General features: G+C 34.7%; 1 protein-coding gene and 1 long non-coding RNA gene across 3 annotated transcripts; one reads left to right on the top strand and one right to left on the bottom strand.

Annotated features, from left to right (window-relative positions):
- Positions 1-47: 47 nt before the first annotated feature.
- Positions 48-11,606, bottom strand: LOC146139487 (atlastin-3-like). Of its 2 annotated transcripts, XM_083391454.1 has the most exons (13): positions 11,406-11,606; positions 10,105-10,191; positions 7,514-7,579; positions 7,202-7,404; positions 6,224-6,355; positions 5,877-6,032; positions 5,514-5,579; positions 4,436-4,670; positions 3,972-4,156; positions 2,543-2,614; positions 2,145-2,345; positions 1,983-2,054; positions 48-281 (listed from the first exon to the last, which is right to left on the bottom strand). In XM_083391454.1, exons 1-13 carry the CDS (start codon positions 11,494-11,496, stop codon positions 51-53), a joined length of 1,797 nt encoding a protein of 598 aa, XP_083247580.1. In that variant the 5' UTR covers positions 11,497-11,606; the 3' UTR covers positions 48-50. The 2 variants fall into 2 exon arrangements, with proteins under 2 accessions (XP_083247580.1, XP_083247581.1); XM_083391455.1 differs by lacking the exon at positions 7,514-7,579.
- Positions 11,607-16,018: 4,412 nt separating this feature from the next.
- Positions 16,019-17,236, top strand: LOC146139486 (uncharacterized). The gene is made up of 4 exons (XR_014501351.1): positions 16,019-16,150; positions 16,482-16,550; positions 16,679-16,776; positions 17,228-17,236. It is a non-coding gene; the product is annotated as an uncharacterized LOC146139486 (long non-coding RNA).
- Positions 17,237-17,438: the final 202 nt, after the last annotated feature.

The following is a 17,438-nucleotide window of genomic DNA, read 5'->3' as shown; positions in this document are numbered from 1 at the left end:
AAATATTACAGCGTTAAATTGATCAGTGTAGATCGAGGATACTGCGGTCGTTAATTGAACTTTACAATATCATAAAAGTATACTTTATTTTGCATGTTGATGGTCGCCATTCTCTGCAAGACTGTGTCGATCTTGTCTACCAGGTACTTTTCATACTCCTTGGACCACTTTCCGTACTTCCGCAATGGATTGAACTTCTTGTATTGGTCCTTGGCCTTTGACTTAAGTTGGTCACCAAATGCTTGGAGTTTCTCTTCGGGCACATACTTGTTATTTAAAAACTGGAAAAATGCAACAAAACTAAATAAAGGTCGCGCGAAGCGCGAAAAAAGTTGAGTTTCACTTGGTTGAATTGGCTAAACTGTAATTCAGGAGGCTTTTCGCATTGGGCACACAACAAATATGCTCGTGCCCGACAAGAGCTGGTTTTGACAAACGTGTTCTGTAAGTCCCATAAGTCTATTATATTATAAATAAAAAAATATATAAAAATTAAAAAAAAATATTAATATTCAATATTAATATTTGCAATAAAATGGTAAAAAATACTTAATGCCATATTTTAACTAACAAATTCGGGTTGCGCAAGAAAATACCTTTCCAGTGATATGTACTTGCTTTAAGTTTAAGGGGGAAAGTAGTTATATTAGCGTCGATAACCGATATTAATATTCATAACCGATCGCGGCCATCTTGATACTGCTCCAGACAGCTCGATTCTAATCCTAATCGCGGCAATTTTGAACGGCTCCAGAATGGTCAATTAAACTAGGAATCGAACAAGATTTTTATATGCTGCTTTTGTTTAGTCTGTCTTCCTAAGGAAAGAAATTTCGAAGAAAAGAATAAAGTTAAAAAAAATTCATATTCATAACTACATAGGGGAATATCGTGATTTTTCATCTCGGCAACATCCGATTAAAACGATTTTATATTGCCAACTGCCCCAATAATGACCCACCCATATTATCATCAAGACATTTGTCACACCTTTCCAATGATACCACATTTGTCATAATTTTTGTTCGGATAAGTGGTTCAGTCGTCGATAATCGATATTAATAGGCCTATTCATATTCATTTCAAGGCTGTAATGTCAAGCGCAAAAATTAATCATTGCGTAATCCTGTTTCAAAAGATGTGACGACACACAATACAACAGCAATATTTGCAAAAAGAAGTTCGAGCCCCCTGTTGCTAACCTGTTATCATAATATAAAAAATTGATAAAAATAATAGTTTGAAAGGGGGATTACTTTTATCGTTTATATATAAGTTAGCAAAACCATTAAAAGCAGTAAGGGCTTTTGACCTTCGGTGATTTGCTTGTTGCTAACAGACAGAAAACATGCAATGGCTTTCTTTGTGCTAAAAAAAATCAATAAAATTAGAAAATAAAAGATTTCTTTTTTGCAGTTACAATGTGAAAGTTATCAAAAAACAGAGTTTGTACAGCTGTAGTAGTGGTGCTGAACCAAACGAGGTCATTAATATCACTGCAAAAAATTTATATATTAGAGCTTGCACCCCACCTAAAGAGTTGCTTGGCACCCCCCTAGGGTGGCACAACCCCTGTTCTATAACACACATTCCCACTACACTTCCATGACCATTCCGGTTCTAATTAATTAAACACAAAAATAAATAATACATGCTAAATTATAATTAGAAATTATATTGCGAACACATAACCTATGCTTTAAACACTGTCAGCAACATAAATCTTTTTAAATAGAAGATTATCTTAAAGTGTCAATGATCTAATTCAGATATCTCCACACCAAACATAATTTTAATAACAATAGGTCTTATATATAAACATATTTAGTGATTAAAACACTACAGGACTTATAGGTCGCCATGTTATTGCCAAATTGTTAAATGCAGTCTAGTATCCAAAGTATTTCCATGTTGCTGTGTACAAAAGTTTGATTTATGGCTGTCACCTGTATCCTTTTTAACTCAAATAAAAGAGGCCTTACCATTAAAATGTCAGTCTTAATTTGCTCACACAGCTCATACGCCATATCTCCACATCCATTGGTTAGAGTGGTCTAGAAATTGAACGTATTATATGCAAAATAATGTTTTATAATATTCAGCAGAAAAAGATTTAGCTTGTTTTAAATAGTAAACCGACTAACCCATTTATTGTTGTTCTGCTTTTCAAATGTTTCAAATTTTTGATTAATCTTGTTTATTAGACCTTGCCTGAAGTACATGACTTGTTCTGCGCTGGCTATGTGCCGTATTCTTTTAAAGCTTTCAACTGCCATGTCCATCCGCTGACGATGAACCTCCATTAGAACCTCATGCTCGATAAATCCATCTTGTTCCAAAACAAACTTCACAAAAAATTAGATATTTAGTTTTTTAATATACAGAGTGGTAATACAAATGTTGTTTAACTAATAGCTGAGATGCCTTAAGATTAAACTTTGTTTAAACCAATTTTACAAAAACACCCAATCGTTGCTACAATTGTGTTTTTTTTTTTCATTAAAATATAAAACTGAGCATTCTACAATAATATAAAAAATACCTCCATCATTTTATCATTGTACACTGCTGAAATGTGATGTATGCTTCTTCTTAAATGTGCTTTTGCAGTCATCTGAAAAAGAAATAGTAAAAACGATCTTTAACATACCTAAAGTTTTGCTTAAGTTTCCATGATATAAACTAATTAATTAGAGCCATCACATGAACTTAATTTAAGTAAGTTAAATACAAGGGTTGTGTTAACATTTTAACCCTTAAGCATAAAAATTATTTACTGCTGGATGACTTGCTCATGGTCATTTGTTTAGCTCACGCAGTTATGATTTTGTGATAAACATTAAATTTCCTGATTGATATTGAATTTGAGCAATGACCGACAAGATGTAATTAGTTTGCTTACTGTAAAGTGTAAGTTAAAACATTTCCTACAAGGTATTTAAAAAGCTTTTAGAAGAATGCCAATCCACAAAAATAATTCAGTTATTTTTAAATGTAAATATTTGAACCAATACATCAAAATATAAGGCAGTGCTTGACACCAAATAAAATTATGATTTACTCAACAGTTCAATATGACTTGTCCAATTGAAGCAACGTTGTTTATTACAAGTCTTATTAAACTAATTTGCCTCGACCAATCAACCACACTATTGCTTCAATAAGTATTGTTGTAGTCTGATTACAAATCCACCCAGTTTTTGTTGGCTATTATGGGCAAGCCGGCAAATGCTGGCAAGCACAACCACTCACTGTATTGACTAGACAAGACTGGTTATATATTGATATAAGTTTCGCATATACAAGTTGAAAGTTTGCATGAAAGAGAGAAGGCGACACGAGAAAGCGGAAATGATTTAGAACCCGAAGCCTTTTTGGCTGCCGGGAACTGCAACAATAGCGCGTTCACACAGGTAAAATACTTTTATCTATAACGGAAATATGTGTCACGATATAACATTATTCATGTGTGAAACAGCCGAATGCGTTGTTCTCAGTGTGACAGCGAGTGTTTGGTAAAAGGCGTGAAAAAGTGACAAATCATAAATCGTAACATATTTGATAAATACACAATACAATAAATTCCAAATTATCCACTAATTATTACTTATGACGCTACACAATAAAAAAAACTTGTGCTGACGAAAGTTACCAATTTAAAAGGAACATTAAGTCCTGTATTTAAGCTCAAACCACATTCAAAGTAGTACGTTTTGCTGGCAGACAACAGTTAAACTTTAGTGAAATTGATTGCACTATTGCTAATCAATGTTTTTTTCAAGGACACCAGTTGTGGTATAAAGAAGTAAGTGACTTTTGTAAATATAGCAAAATATTGGTACTGTGTGTCCATAAGTGACCGTTTTTAGTCTTCCATAACTCCCATAAGCTCTGGGTTATTTCTCAATTTTAAAAACACAAAATTGAATTAGAATTAATATATTGGTATTGTTTTTCATGTGACAACTAACCTCAAAGGCAGTTTCAGGTTTTGGCATGTTTCCGTTCTTCATCATATCCCCATAGCTGGTAATATAGTTTACAAAATCACCACCACAAATTTCAATGCCATCAATTTGCTTGATCGCTATGTTTGTAGGTGTAAAAAGATATTTTGCAAATCCATTTACATTGCTCAAAAACTCTGGATCAAGCTCTAAGATACGTACACAAATATGTATATACTGTATATGACCACTTTCTATGGCACAACTAACATGTTTAAATATACAAGTTGCTTAACCGTACAGTACTTCTTCTATCAGTAGGACATTTTAAGAAGAAAGTTTAGATATTTAAATTACCAATTTTAGAAGCAACACTCTTAAAATTAACTAATTTGCTAGATTTATACTGTCAATTTTAATGAAAGCCAGAAAAGCATGTATCTTTATAAATTAGCATATTGTGCTTTCGCAAGTAAATTTAAAATTACCTCCGATTAAGCAAGGGCCAGCCCGTTTTCCCCGAGTTGCAATTTTTGTGCCAGGATAGGGAGCAAGCCAACAGCAAACTTCAGAAAAGGAGGATTTCAAGTTCTTGCGGACGCTAATAAGATCAGCTATATCAGTGTCAACATTCATTTGAAATTTTAGGTAATCTTTCCCCCCTTCTGACCCAAAGGGATATTCCTCAGGGTCTAGCCAGTCTCGAATAAGGAAAAGCAATTTCTGTGTAAATATGTTTTACCTTTTGCATTACAAATACCCAAAACTCTAAAACTGTATGTCATATAAAAACGTAATTGAATAGAAATTGTTTAAAATGTATCTTGACCAAATAAAATCTGCATTCTGTTATCGCACAAAAAGCAACAATCAAAGAGGAAAAAATTAGCAACACAAAAGTTGTTAGGTACAGGAAATTAAAAAAATGTTATATATACAATAAAAAAAATGTATTTGTCTGTATAAATATGTGTTTTAATTTGCATTAAAACTCCTAAAACATTAATGTATCTGTTATAAATTTAATTAAATACAAATGGTTTAATGCATTTCTTGACAAAAAAAAACTGCAATTTGATATCATACAAAGGAAAATAATAAACAAAGGAAAGAAAGCAAAATATATGAACATTAACATAAACTATAATTTAGTTATTTTAACTTAATGAAAGATGCACACACATATGTGTGGGTTAACAACTCTTATTTGGCCTTCTGAAGCTGCATTTTGACCAACGATTACGGCTTCCGTATCATTAGTACATTGAAAATCCATTACAGGCTCACCGAATCTGTCAATCAATGATGCAAGCAGGGCAGGCTAGAAAAACAACTTGCTTGTACTAACAAAATGTAGCAAGCATAGGCATTAGTTGTTATTTCTACCCTGACCTGCTTGCATCATTGATCGACAGATTCGGTGAGTCTACAATAGCTTTTCAGTGTACAATTAGTTATTTCAACACAGATGGGCACCACCAACATAAATGCATTTAACAAAATACCATACCCAAAAATAAATTAAATGCAACTTTGTCAAACATGAATTTTTACTTATAGTATAACCTGGAATGGTTGATTTTCTGCACACTCTGATCTGTTTTGCATGAACTTTCCATATTCACTAAAGAACTAAAATACATATTGGAGATAAAACAAATTTATGAGTTTAGTGACTAAATTATATAAAAAAGAAGAAAATTATAAAAAAAGAATGAGTAATTTACAACACGATGTCAGCTAACTAAATTTGTAGATTTTATATTGGTTGCTGATGTGAAGAATTATTAATTTAATAAAACACAAATTTAGTAATAAATTTAGTAGTATCAAATTTGTGAGTGAAACATAAGATAAAACAATAAGTTTTAAAAACAATTATTATACATTTAGTTGTATTCAGTTAAGTGACCAACAAAATATTGGAACCTGCAGTTCTTGTAAATCATTTTCATTTAAATATTGCGACAAGTTAAAAATCTGAACCGAGCTAATCAAAGTGCTCAGTGCAAAAATTGTAACACTGCCCATCCTGCCAATTTGCTTGTCATAAGTTCCTTGTGTGTCCATCAAAAATACAGCAACCTGAATTAAAGTTTAGATATTAAAAACGATTTTGTTATTGGCGATACATATTTAATACTAAAAAAAGCTTCTTTAGGAGAATTTAACTTTTTACAATTGATACAGTTATGTTTAAAAAAGTTAATACTGGTATTAAACTTATAATCATAAGAAACAATAAAAGTAATGTATGCATATATTAAGAACCATACCTCTCCCTGGTCTGTTTGTATGAAAAAAGGTTCATTCCAGATGAGAATACCTTGTGTGTATCGTTCCGTGCCACCTCTCCACCCAAAACCTCGGGTTAAACTTTTTTGTTTATCATCCAGCCACTGAGGAGACTTAAAATATTTACATAACTAGTCAACATGTTAAACTGCATTTAAAGATATGCTACAACTTATGCTCAGCACAGAATATGTTAAATATGATTAAATATGATACAACTTATAATATTTGTTAAAGATGTACCGTCAACTCAGCACAAAACTTTTGCTGCTATAATCCAAATAATAAAGCAGTAAAATCAGGAATAAACTATAACATATATACAACTAAAGGCAAAGCACAGCTTCAAGCATTTTGAATTTGCAATAAAACCAAAAACAAGAAAACATCAATAATGCCACAATGTTGGTGTGGTTTTAAGTCTGCATTTTGGACTGAAATATAGTTCCTTAACTGGCCACCTAAAAGCTAGTTTTTGACAAAAGCCCAATATGTGACATTACTTGTTATGATTACATTTGAAAAAAGTAGCAATCATTTAAAAGCAGGGAGTCAAACCTTGATTTAAAAAATGGTAATATTTTTATTTTTTAGACATTTCAATAATGAGTTGCTGGTTTTTTAATACGTCATGTAACTTATATTAAATGACTTACAATTCAAAGATTAGTCTATACATTTATTGACCCACATTTACAGATTTAACGCGACTTATATTGTATCTGAGCCGGAATATTTGAACCGGTTTTGAAAGAACGATGGTTGAACCAGAGTTGAACCAGAACTTTTTAATTGCCAAAACTGACACTGGAACTGAACCGGATTCCGAAAAAACCTTAAACCCGAACCGAACCTCAACCGGAAAAGTAAAACGGTTTGACTTCCTGCTTAAAAGCTATCCAAAAATTAGTAGGCACATTTCACAAGAAATTTTTATCCCTCATTAGAGATTTTCTCACCCTTCTAGACCACAAGTATAGCAAAAATAGGTTGAGCATGAATGATTTTCCTTTCCTATTTGGACCAGCGAGAGAATAGATGGCAATTTTTTTGTCAACCACTCGTGGATGTTCAAAAATTGTTGCCAAAGCTTCATGGTCAATCTTGAATTTTTGCTGTTTTCCATGCTGCCTTACAATTTGTACAATGTGTGGTTCGGTGTCTTAAAATATATGATTTAAAATTAACCATGTTATCTATACACTACACATTTGTAAAAAAAATAGATTGGTAAAATATGTATGTAAAATATATATTTTGTTTTTACTAACCGGGAGGCTTGTATTTTATCAGTTGTGCAAAAGCTTTAGTAGCTTGGGTGGCTTCTTTCAAAAAATCTGGTAATCAAGAAAAGTTTGAACATATGACAAGATGTTATTCTGTATTTAGCATTAATTTTGAGTTATTATAGGCATTTCTGGGGGTGATTTAGGTTGCATTTATATCTTGTTGTTTTTACTAATAACGTATATAGATATTTGAGAAAGTTTTAAAATAGATATTTGAGAAAGTTTTAAAATGGCTCTGTGTTCTGTACTGTATTCTTGTTATAAAAAAGAAAATATAATGATGCGCCAAAGTTTTGCATGACTTTTAAAATAATTGATTGCTAAAATCTCTAGGATTACTCAAAATGCGAGGATTGTCAGGGTAGCCAGGATCACGAGAATGTAGTTAGCAAAATTGAATGGTGTAGTTGGGGAGGAGAGATATGTCTTTGAAGGGTGAATTGAGGGGTGAACCAACCCTGAACTTAACCCTATTATAGTAGAGCGATGGTCCCGGTTTGAATGGAGGTCGTGAGCTTGCACTTCACTGCTGGCTAGATTGTTTCTAGACTTGCCTTGCTTGTACGATGATCTTGATTAGGCTGACTAAATCTGGTGAGCCTTTGTGAGCAGTTGGAAAATGATAATTATTTGTTTATCGATTCATGATTTAACACGTAGCCTGAATATTGTACAATACTATTATTTTGTTTTACAAAAAGTGCAATTTCCTATTACTCGGGATGTCCGATAACTTTAGGGATAGAATTTTTTGATGATAGCGCCACTGCAGATTCTGGAGCGAGGCGTCCACAGAAGACAGAGAATGAATCTCCTTTGGACTCCTCCTCCGAACCTTTTTCCAACTCTTCTTCCGACTCTTTTCCAACTCCTTCTCTAACTCTTCCTCTGACTCTTCAACTCTTCCTTTAAACTTTCTTCACGACTTTTTCTCCAACTGTTCCGTTAACTCTTTCTCCAATCTTCCTTTAACTCTTCCTCAGACTTTTTCTCAAACTCTTCCTTTAACTTTTTCTCCGACTTTTTGTCTAACTCTTCATCCAAATCTTCTTCCAATTCTTCCTTACACTTTTTCTTCAACTCTTCCTCCGACTCTTCCTTTAACTCTTCCTCAGACTTTTTCTCCAGATCTTCCTTTAACTCTTTCTCCGACTTTTTTTCAACTCTTCCTTTAACTTTTTCTCAAATCTTTCTTTAACTTTTCCTCAGACTTGTTCTTCAGCTCTTCCTTTAACTCTCCCTCCGACTTTTCCTCAAACTCTTCCTTTTAATTTTTCTCCAATCTTCCTTTATCTTTTCCTCTGACTCTTTCCCTAGCTCTCCCCCCAAATCTTCCTCCAATTCTTCCTCCAAATCTAACGCTTTCTCTAACTCTTCTTTCAACTCTTCCTCCAACTCTTCCTCCAAATCTTCCATCAACTCTTTCTCCTGTTTCTCGAACTCTTCCCCGACTCTTTTTTTAACTCTTCTTCCAACTCTAACTAGAACTCTTATGACTATACCGTTTCGAACCGAACTCTATAAATTTCTTTTGAATAGAACTCTTTTTACTCTAACTCTTCTAACGTTTCCATGTACAAATTAGTGAAAATGTGAATGATTCACTTTACTCCATTTTGTCTTCATTCGGAGTACGGACTGGGAAATTTTGGAGCGGTGGTCTAGAGTCCTATCACCTTTTTTGCTGTAACAAAATACGGCGCTGGCACCCGATCCGTCAGAAATCAGTGCAGTTCTAAGCAAAAAGGTCTACGACAATCAGTGCATTCAAAGGATCAAAAAGACCGACTTTTAGACTTTGAGGTCTTGGACAATGCACTAATTTGCATTAACAAATGTGCATAAGAAGATTAAGTTTAACAATACTTGACCCAACCAAACCCAAACGCTAACCAGCGCCCTAACCCAAACAATGTGCGATAATTTAATAATTATAACGCTTCAGGCCCCAATACCTCAATTCGTGACGTAATAATCTTAAATACAATGGACGAGAAACCATCCGAGTTTATGCTTTTTTCCCCAGCATTTAAAGAATTATTAAAATAACGCACATTATTTGGGTTAGGATTCGGGTTAGTGTTAGGGTGTGGCGCTGGTCTAGAATCCTACCACATTTTCGTCTGGGGGTCTATAATGATAACATTATTTGGGTTAGGGTGCGAGTTGGCTTATGGGTTTGGGTGGGTCAAGTGTTGTTATTATATCTTTTTAGGGCCTACTCCTAACTTTATTTCTTCCTTGCAGTTTTAGTTTTGACAACTCGTTTTTTTGCTATAAAATAATGTGGTAGGATTTTAGACCAGTTCCCGAAATACAGTTACTAAACCATTCGTTAAAATTTAAAACTGGGAGAATAAATATAATATAACCTGGCCTACCTCAACCTAAACGCTCACTCCCACCCTAAGCAAATAATGTGTGGATCAGGTTCTACAGTAAATTTAGTCCATTCTACTTTTTCGAGATTCGCCCCAACTTATGAAGTTTTATCAAAATAAATGTAGACGCAAAACATCACACGACTTAGTTATTCATTAAAACTTGATAAAATTAAAAATAAACAATCATACTGGCAACATAGTGTTTCTTTTCTCCAGGTAAATTCTTTTTTGATACGTCCTGTTGAGAATAGCTAATCGGGAAAGGTGGTGTTTGCTCTGCAAAATGTAGGATTATACTTAATGAAACGTTGAACAACATTTAACCTTCATCAACTAAACAGAAATTTAACAAACTGCATCGAAATTAGAAAATATTTACACAACAACATGCAACACATGCTTGTTTCACAGAGGTTGGGACATTTTTAGTCTATGTCACGTTTTTAGGGCTTTGTTCCGGTGTCCTGGCCAGGCAACCAAAATGTCCCGGTTTGGTTAGTTATTATCCCACTTTTTCCAACCATAGATGTACCGCATATTAGAACCGGTATATGTATTTTGATTGATCTGTTTGGAAAAGCTACTATAACTGTAAAACCTGAGGTATGATTTAGTATTAAAGCGTTAATGTTAATCATGAAATCATTTTAAACCAGGGAGGTGCAGCAGTTTTCGATAATGGGCCAAATTTGATTTAGATTTGTGGACGCATGCCATATAAATTTAATAGAAAACAAATTTAGTTTAAAATTCTTAAAGCTATAAATTGTATAAGATTAGAACGTTATAAAGAAAATACTTTCGGGCGTAAGGAATCGTGCACATTATAGCAGGTCGGCGTGAATAAGCTCTATTAAGACTTAAGACTAATTTGTACCAAAATATTTTATAAATGCGATTGTATCTAAAACTAAACGATTCTATTTATGTTTTCTTTGCTTTACGACCCGCCCGAAAAAACGCTGACGGCACACCAGGCCTACGGAGTCGGAGTCCGACTCATATTCAAGGGATCGGTTTGTTCCGGTGGAGTCGGACTACAGTATCGGGACTTGAGTAAGACTACGTAAAAATACCCTAGTGCTGAGTCCGACGTGCGCATGCGCATTACCAAATTTCACAACTGAAAAATGCCACAAACTGCAAATTGTGAAAGTGTAATACCAAATGGCGCAAATTTGCTTTTTCCTGTTAAACGTTACGCTTTGTTTTTTTGCTGATCAAAATAGTTCAAGCTCGGAGAAGATTACCAGATGTAATAAATATAATTTACTTTGATGAAAATCACGTGACTTGGACTGAGACTGCACTTGTTATTTTTCGCCAATGGCTTGATTAATAATTAGATTATAAAAATATTACATGTATGAAATTGAATTCTTTTCAAAATCACATGTAATAACCCTGTACATTTCTACCCGACGGATTGTATTTTGTACGTCTCTTTTTTTCAACAATGTATGGAACAATTTAAATATTTTCTACTTTACCTAATTGTAGAATGGCTCTGTTGATTTCAGCACTTGGATATCCTTTCAGAAATTCTGTTGATGGATGATTAGACGTCTTGAGATCTGACATTTGTGTTGTTGTTACAGCTTTTTAATAGTCGTATGGTGTTTCCTTGTTGCAGTGTTAGTCTCAATATCGTGCCACCTAACAGCTTGGCTGATTTTGAAGCTATAGGAATTAACTCTGTTGTCATAAAGAAAGTTAAGCATGAAAAGACGCATGTAAAGGGTGTTTGTTTATTGGACAAGTTAATATACTTTGGTTTTAAATGTTAATTACAAAATTTACACATTTGCTGAAACATTATGTCATTTTAGTTCTGTGATTTGCGTTTTTGAACCGAAATGTTCATTTCTTTTTCTGAATAGTTCATCAACGCCTAATGGACTAATTTTACTGTGTACACGTTTTCTTGCACGAATAAAAACTGCATTTTGACCCCAAAGAACGACAACAAGATTAATGTAACTTAAACCTGCTGGATTGAAATGTTTTATTGGATTGGAATGTGCTGCTCATTCGGTAAGATGATGCATTTCAATTGAATTTAAGCCGAGGCTTTGTTGCCTAATAAGGCACCTTGGTCGAATAAACAACTTGCTGACTGTAGGTAAAAAATTGCGTTTATTTGGTTTGAATTGGGTAACTTTAATCTGGGAGACCTGGCGCATTGGCCACAAAAATCGCCCGTGCTCTATGTATTGGTTTTCATGTGGAACAAGAAACTATTAAGTCGCAAATCGCCAAAATTATAAACCGTTTTTCTTCAGTTACTTACTTATGAAGATAATTTTAACCAATTCTAAAGCATAGGACAGCATGAAGTAAATTAACAACAAACGCAATATAAACCGATAAAACATTATAAAAAGATAAATATTGAGTTGAACTTGCGTCCATCTGAGAATTGTTTGGTATGTAATGGGAAACACAGAGACATTGAGCTAGAAAGTCAAAAGTTTCTGCGCCAAACAATGCTCAGTAATATTGTTTAAGTTGCATAATACGCCCAAAACTGGGAACTTTAACTATAACTAGTCTACATATGTGCAATTTCGAAGTAAAACATAATACAGCTTAAAGCAGAATTAACAAGTATAGCATGGAATCATTAAAACCATATGCAAAATTTAAAAATGTGCACCAAACTAAACAAACGATAACCGTATAGGTTTCCCAATGTCCTGTAATGACGAAACTTTGTTATCTATAACAGTTTTCATGCTTTTCTGTAAATTGTTCATTCTTCTGGTAAAAGAATTAAACTATTCTATGTTCACCTTTGCTGATGTGTAATCGGCAAAACAGAATTGCTTTTTCTGATAAGTTCTGTGATTTTTTTTTTGCAATCCAAAACGTTTTTCGTCCATTAAAGTCTGCACAGTTTAGCGATGCCTATAATGGACGAATTTCACTGCGTGTATTGGAGCTTTTCTGCACGAATATGTGCCACAGTATTTCTGACTCTGAGGAACGGCAACAATAAAGTAGCCTAGTCCTGCTGGATTGGAATGTTTTTTCTGCGCGTTTGGTAAGCTGATACATCCCAATTGAATTTAAGCCAAGGCTTTGTTGCTTGACGGAACTAATCAAGGCACCTCAGTAGAATAAACAGCTTGCTGGCTGTAGGCCAGCCTAACACGAAACAAAGAAAAGTACACCAACGGAACGTTTATAGTATGACATGTTGCCCGACGCGAAAAGGGTTAGGATGAATCAAGATGATGTATACATATAAGATTGGCATGGTGTTCGTTTTCGCGTACCTATACACACGGAAATTTGAGCTGCTATATTAGTTACTCTTATTTTTCGTCGGAATCATCATCAGTTGATTTGAAGGTATTACACGAGATTGAACAAATTTTAGACAAAATTAAGCAGAACTTGATTTACCAGGCGCTTTTGAAATAGATATTGCAAAATAATTAGTTTGCCTAATTAGGATTGTAGTGCAATCGAGATAAGTCGAGGCGTTGTTGCTTTGTGTGTAGCCTATTACAATTCTGGTTAAGTCAACTGGTTTGAGTTGTAGGCTTTCTTAAAGCACCCTGTGGATTATTATGAGTATACCGTTATCGTTGATTAGTAGAACTTCTGTAATACTTCTGGCTAGATCACCCAAAACCAAACCCAGAAAGGTCTTTGCGGGCCGCACGAAATGTTAACTAAGATTTGTTTTTATTAAAATGTTCGAACAACTGTCAATCAGACGATTGATGGACTTAAATTTTTTAACTTAAAGACGTGTTTGAGTACATATAAGGAGGCAATTAATTGTTTGGGCAAAGTGCGAAAAAAGCGTTTGTTTGACTTGAAATTCGACTTGACACGTCGTCGTCCATACTACTAATGAAAAGTTTAATTAAACTCCTCAAGAAACCCGATAGCTTTAATAATAAATCTATTTCAGTGTCTGTTAACCTTGTTAAGTCCGCCAGCGCGATTTTTTTGGCAAACCGGCGTTTATTTTATATTTCTTGCAATAAAGAAGCGCTGGTCTATTGTTGAAAAGACAGTATCAAAACGTAAACAAACCGGATGTAGAGAGATGATTCGCGCGAACCCACATGTGGGTAATTACCCATAGGTTAATTAAGAACCGCTGGTTTAGTATGTCTAAGCCAGCGTTTCTCAACCGGTGCGTCGCGAGACAATGGGAAAAAATGTTATAAAAATTCTGTATTATTTTAGAATTTGCGACTAAAAGTGGACTCCAGCAATAAGACCAAAATTAAAATAACATCAACATCGGAATAAAGCACAGTTCGGAATAAGATCGATAAAGGACCAATAGATAACAAACCCCTATCGGACCAACAGTCCAGTTTCAAAACAGCGTCTACAAACACCGCCGTTTAAAAAAACATGGCCCTTATAAGGCGGCGTTTTATATCCATTTCCTGCGGATGAGGATGTTATTTAGGCCCCTTGGATCTTATACCGAAAATGTATTGGGTTTTATTATGGCGTTGGTCAATTCTGGAATTCAAAGTTAAAAATTTAAATGACAAATTCCAACATTTGAATAGTTTAAAATTGTCAATGCAGAATCAAATTGAAAACACTCATCCACAAATAAAATTAAAGCTTTTCTTAAAAAAATAGGGATTTGGAGAAAGAAAGTTAAATTAGGCTATTTGGAGATGATTCTTTAATCAAAGATGACCATTCAGATTTATATTTTTTTTAGAACTCTGTTTGTAAATAAACTCTAGTCACTATTTTCTGTGAATAAACACTGAGCAATATGACTGGATTCGTAGCCCCTATTATTGCAACATGTATCTAGCGGGGCTTTCGCCATAAGACCGCAATTAAAACAACATCAACTTCGGTATAAAAAACAGTTCGGAATAAGACCAAAGTAGGACTAATACCTAATACTCGTAATAACGTTTAAATCAAAATAAGACCTAAATTCGTCCGAATAGGGCCTAAATTGCAAGAATAAGGCCTTTAAAACCTTTTACTTAACCCCAAACTCCACCCATAACTTCAATACTAACTCCCCTAATCATTTGAACCATAAACCAAATTTTTATTCTATCCATTACTCGCGCCTAACCCCAAACAGAGGCAACCAATGCAGTGCCAAAACAGCGGGGCCATAACGGCATTTTAAACTAGGGCACCCAAACGTCGACACCAAAACGGCCGATGCCAAGAAGATGTCCCTTAACCGTCCCAGGCCACACCCTGCTTTTACTGTTTTGGGCGTTATTTTGTCCATTTATAGGTATTATTCCGTTAAATTTTGGATTTATTCCCAGTTAGATGTTGTTGCTTTCGGGCCTTATTCTGTGTTTCCATCGAGCTCTAACTAACATACCGTGTGTTTTTATAATTTACAACATAAAAGGCCTATTTTAATTTTTTTCTTTTTATTTAGGCCTGTCTTATTAAGCACATCGTATTTTAAAGCAGGGCTGTGGAGTCGAAGTCAGATTTGGGACTCTACGTACCGTAGTCGATTTGTTTTGCTAAAATCGGACTGCCTGAGCCCCCAGGTCCCGAGTTCGACGTGCGCAGTAACAGTTTTAAAACTGATAATGCCGCCAACTGCAAATTGAAAACGCGGAATAGCATATGGTGGATATTTTCCAGCAATCGTTTGTGGGTGGATGGGATATATGATACCCCTATGAGGGGATAGTTGAAAATCCACTTTAATTTAGTTACGTACTTGGTTGAATAAAGGCTGTAGAGTGGCAGCCGGACTCAGAATTTGACGAAATTGCACATTTGGTCCGAGTCGAACTCGAGAGTTGGAGTCGGGTTATTTTTAACCGATTCTGCCCGGCTTCTTTATAGATAATAAAATTAGGAGCTGGATGTAATAACAACTGCCAGCAAAAAACAAAATATCCAAACAAAGTTAGCAGTCGACACGCTCGTCAGGTGCGCCGCCGCGTTTTGAAAAGTTTACGAGTGCGACCCAGGGTGAAAAAGGTTGAGAAACACTGGTCTAAGCCTTTGCAAATTGGTTTAAGCATACACACCCCCTAAAACGTATTGTTTTGTTGGCTTTTTAGACCGTGTTAAATTGCCAATTAGTTTAGTAATTTAAATACAAACTTTTTTCAATTAAAAGGGTCTCTATTGTATAAATAAAAAATAAAAAATATTACAATGAGTAATATTCAGTTTGATTCGTTAAAGCAGTATTTCCAAAGTGAAGGTTTTGGCATCGTGAAAGTTGGTCAAGCGCTTCTTTTTCTCAGTAAGTTTTCATTGGAGAATTTTTTGACGATCGCCGTTTATTTGTTAACGTGTAATATCTTGGCTCAGTTTTAAAATGTAGTGAGCTAAACCTAACAATAAAAGATCAAAACAAACGTTAACCTACTGAACTTTAGAAGTCCCTAAATGTATTTTTTGTCCATTTTAAGTACGTTTTTGGCATCGCTTCACCCATTTCGATAAAATCGATTTAGCATAAGAGCATTCATTGTGCGTGAAATTGTCGATTACGTTATGTAATAGTCATGTTTTGTACATTAATTTTTGACGTCATCTCGTAACATTTTTCATGACCCCCTTCGGTATTCCAGAAATTAGCGACGGAGATTGTACTGAAGCCAACAAGCAGCGGCTGCGTAATCACCTATGCGGGATTTCAGGTAACGGTGCCTTAAATTTGTATTTAAGTAAGGCGCCGTCACGTTGATAGTATGAGATCTGAACGTTAAATTTGTCAATACGTGTGTTCCATAGGGATGTTCACAAAATATTTATTGAATTTATTTAGACGCTGTTCGCCCAAAGAATGATGAAAAAAAGAACGTTTCGCAAAAACCAGTCCGGGTCCTTTCTCTGAAGAAACGTGAAGTAACAACTACAAACGAGGTACAGTTTACAATCAGTACCAGTAGCCTAACACAGTTCTTCTTGAACTTAACAGCACAAAATGACTTAGGTTATTTTCGATTTTTGTTAAGATCAACTCAAGCTTAGTTTTACCATTGTATATCTACAATTCCTTGAGTCCAGAGTTATACAACTACAAAAGCACAAAACACAGTCACAAAGTTTGAAAAAAAACAATGGACTCTCATCCATTTCTGACGGTTCACCCTTATTCACCCCTTTTGGTTGGTTCACCCCTGCAAAAATGTTATTCACCCCGGGGTGAACCATTCACCTGATTAAGAAACACTGGCCTAACACATGATTGCGAATCCGCTGCTGAGCTTTCAACGCATTAAACGTTAACTTCGTAAATGACGAAATAAATCGGGTAGGCATGCATCATTTCTGATGAAGGTCTCGTATATTTTTGACACTCTCCCAATACCAGTTCTCATGAAGGTCTCGCATTGCCTACAATGGGTGGAATTTTTGTTTTTCTAAGTTCAATAACACATTTCAAACAATTGAAATCGAATACTTATGTTTAATATCGGATCGTAGCCGATAAACGATTCCAAGTGGTAGATAAACGATGTCAAGGCGTAGCTATCTTACTTTGGAAGAAAAATTTATCAAAAAACATAGTAGATTGAAAACTG

The sequence above is a fragment of the Ascidiella aspersa genome, chromosome 6 (assembly GCF_963924565.1).
Source record: "Ascidiella aspersa chromosome 6, kaAscAspe10.2, whole genome shotgun sequence".
NCBI lineage: Eukaryota > Metazoa > Chordata > Ascidiacea > Phlebobranchia > Ascidiidae > Ascidiella > Ascidiella aspersa.
Note: the sequence above shows the minus strand (reverse complement) of the source record. Positions and strands in the feature narration are given on the sequence as shown.

Bases quoted from the DNA above. Each gene is read 5' to 3' on its own strand.
- LOC146139487 (XM_083391454.1), bottom strand. From the start codon at position 11,496: ATGTCAGATCTCAAGACGTCTAATCATCCATCAACAGAATTTCTGAAA. The intron at 7,405-7,513 runs GTTAGTAAAAAC...ATATATTTTAAG, and splicing joins GATAAAATACAAGCCTCCCG to ACACCGAACCACACATTGTA. The intron at 2,615-3,971 runs GTTAGTTGTCAC...TTTCTTTTTCAG, and splicing joins AACCTGAAACTGCCTTTGAG to ATGACTGCAAAAGCACATTT.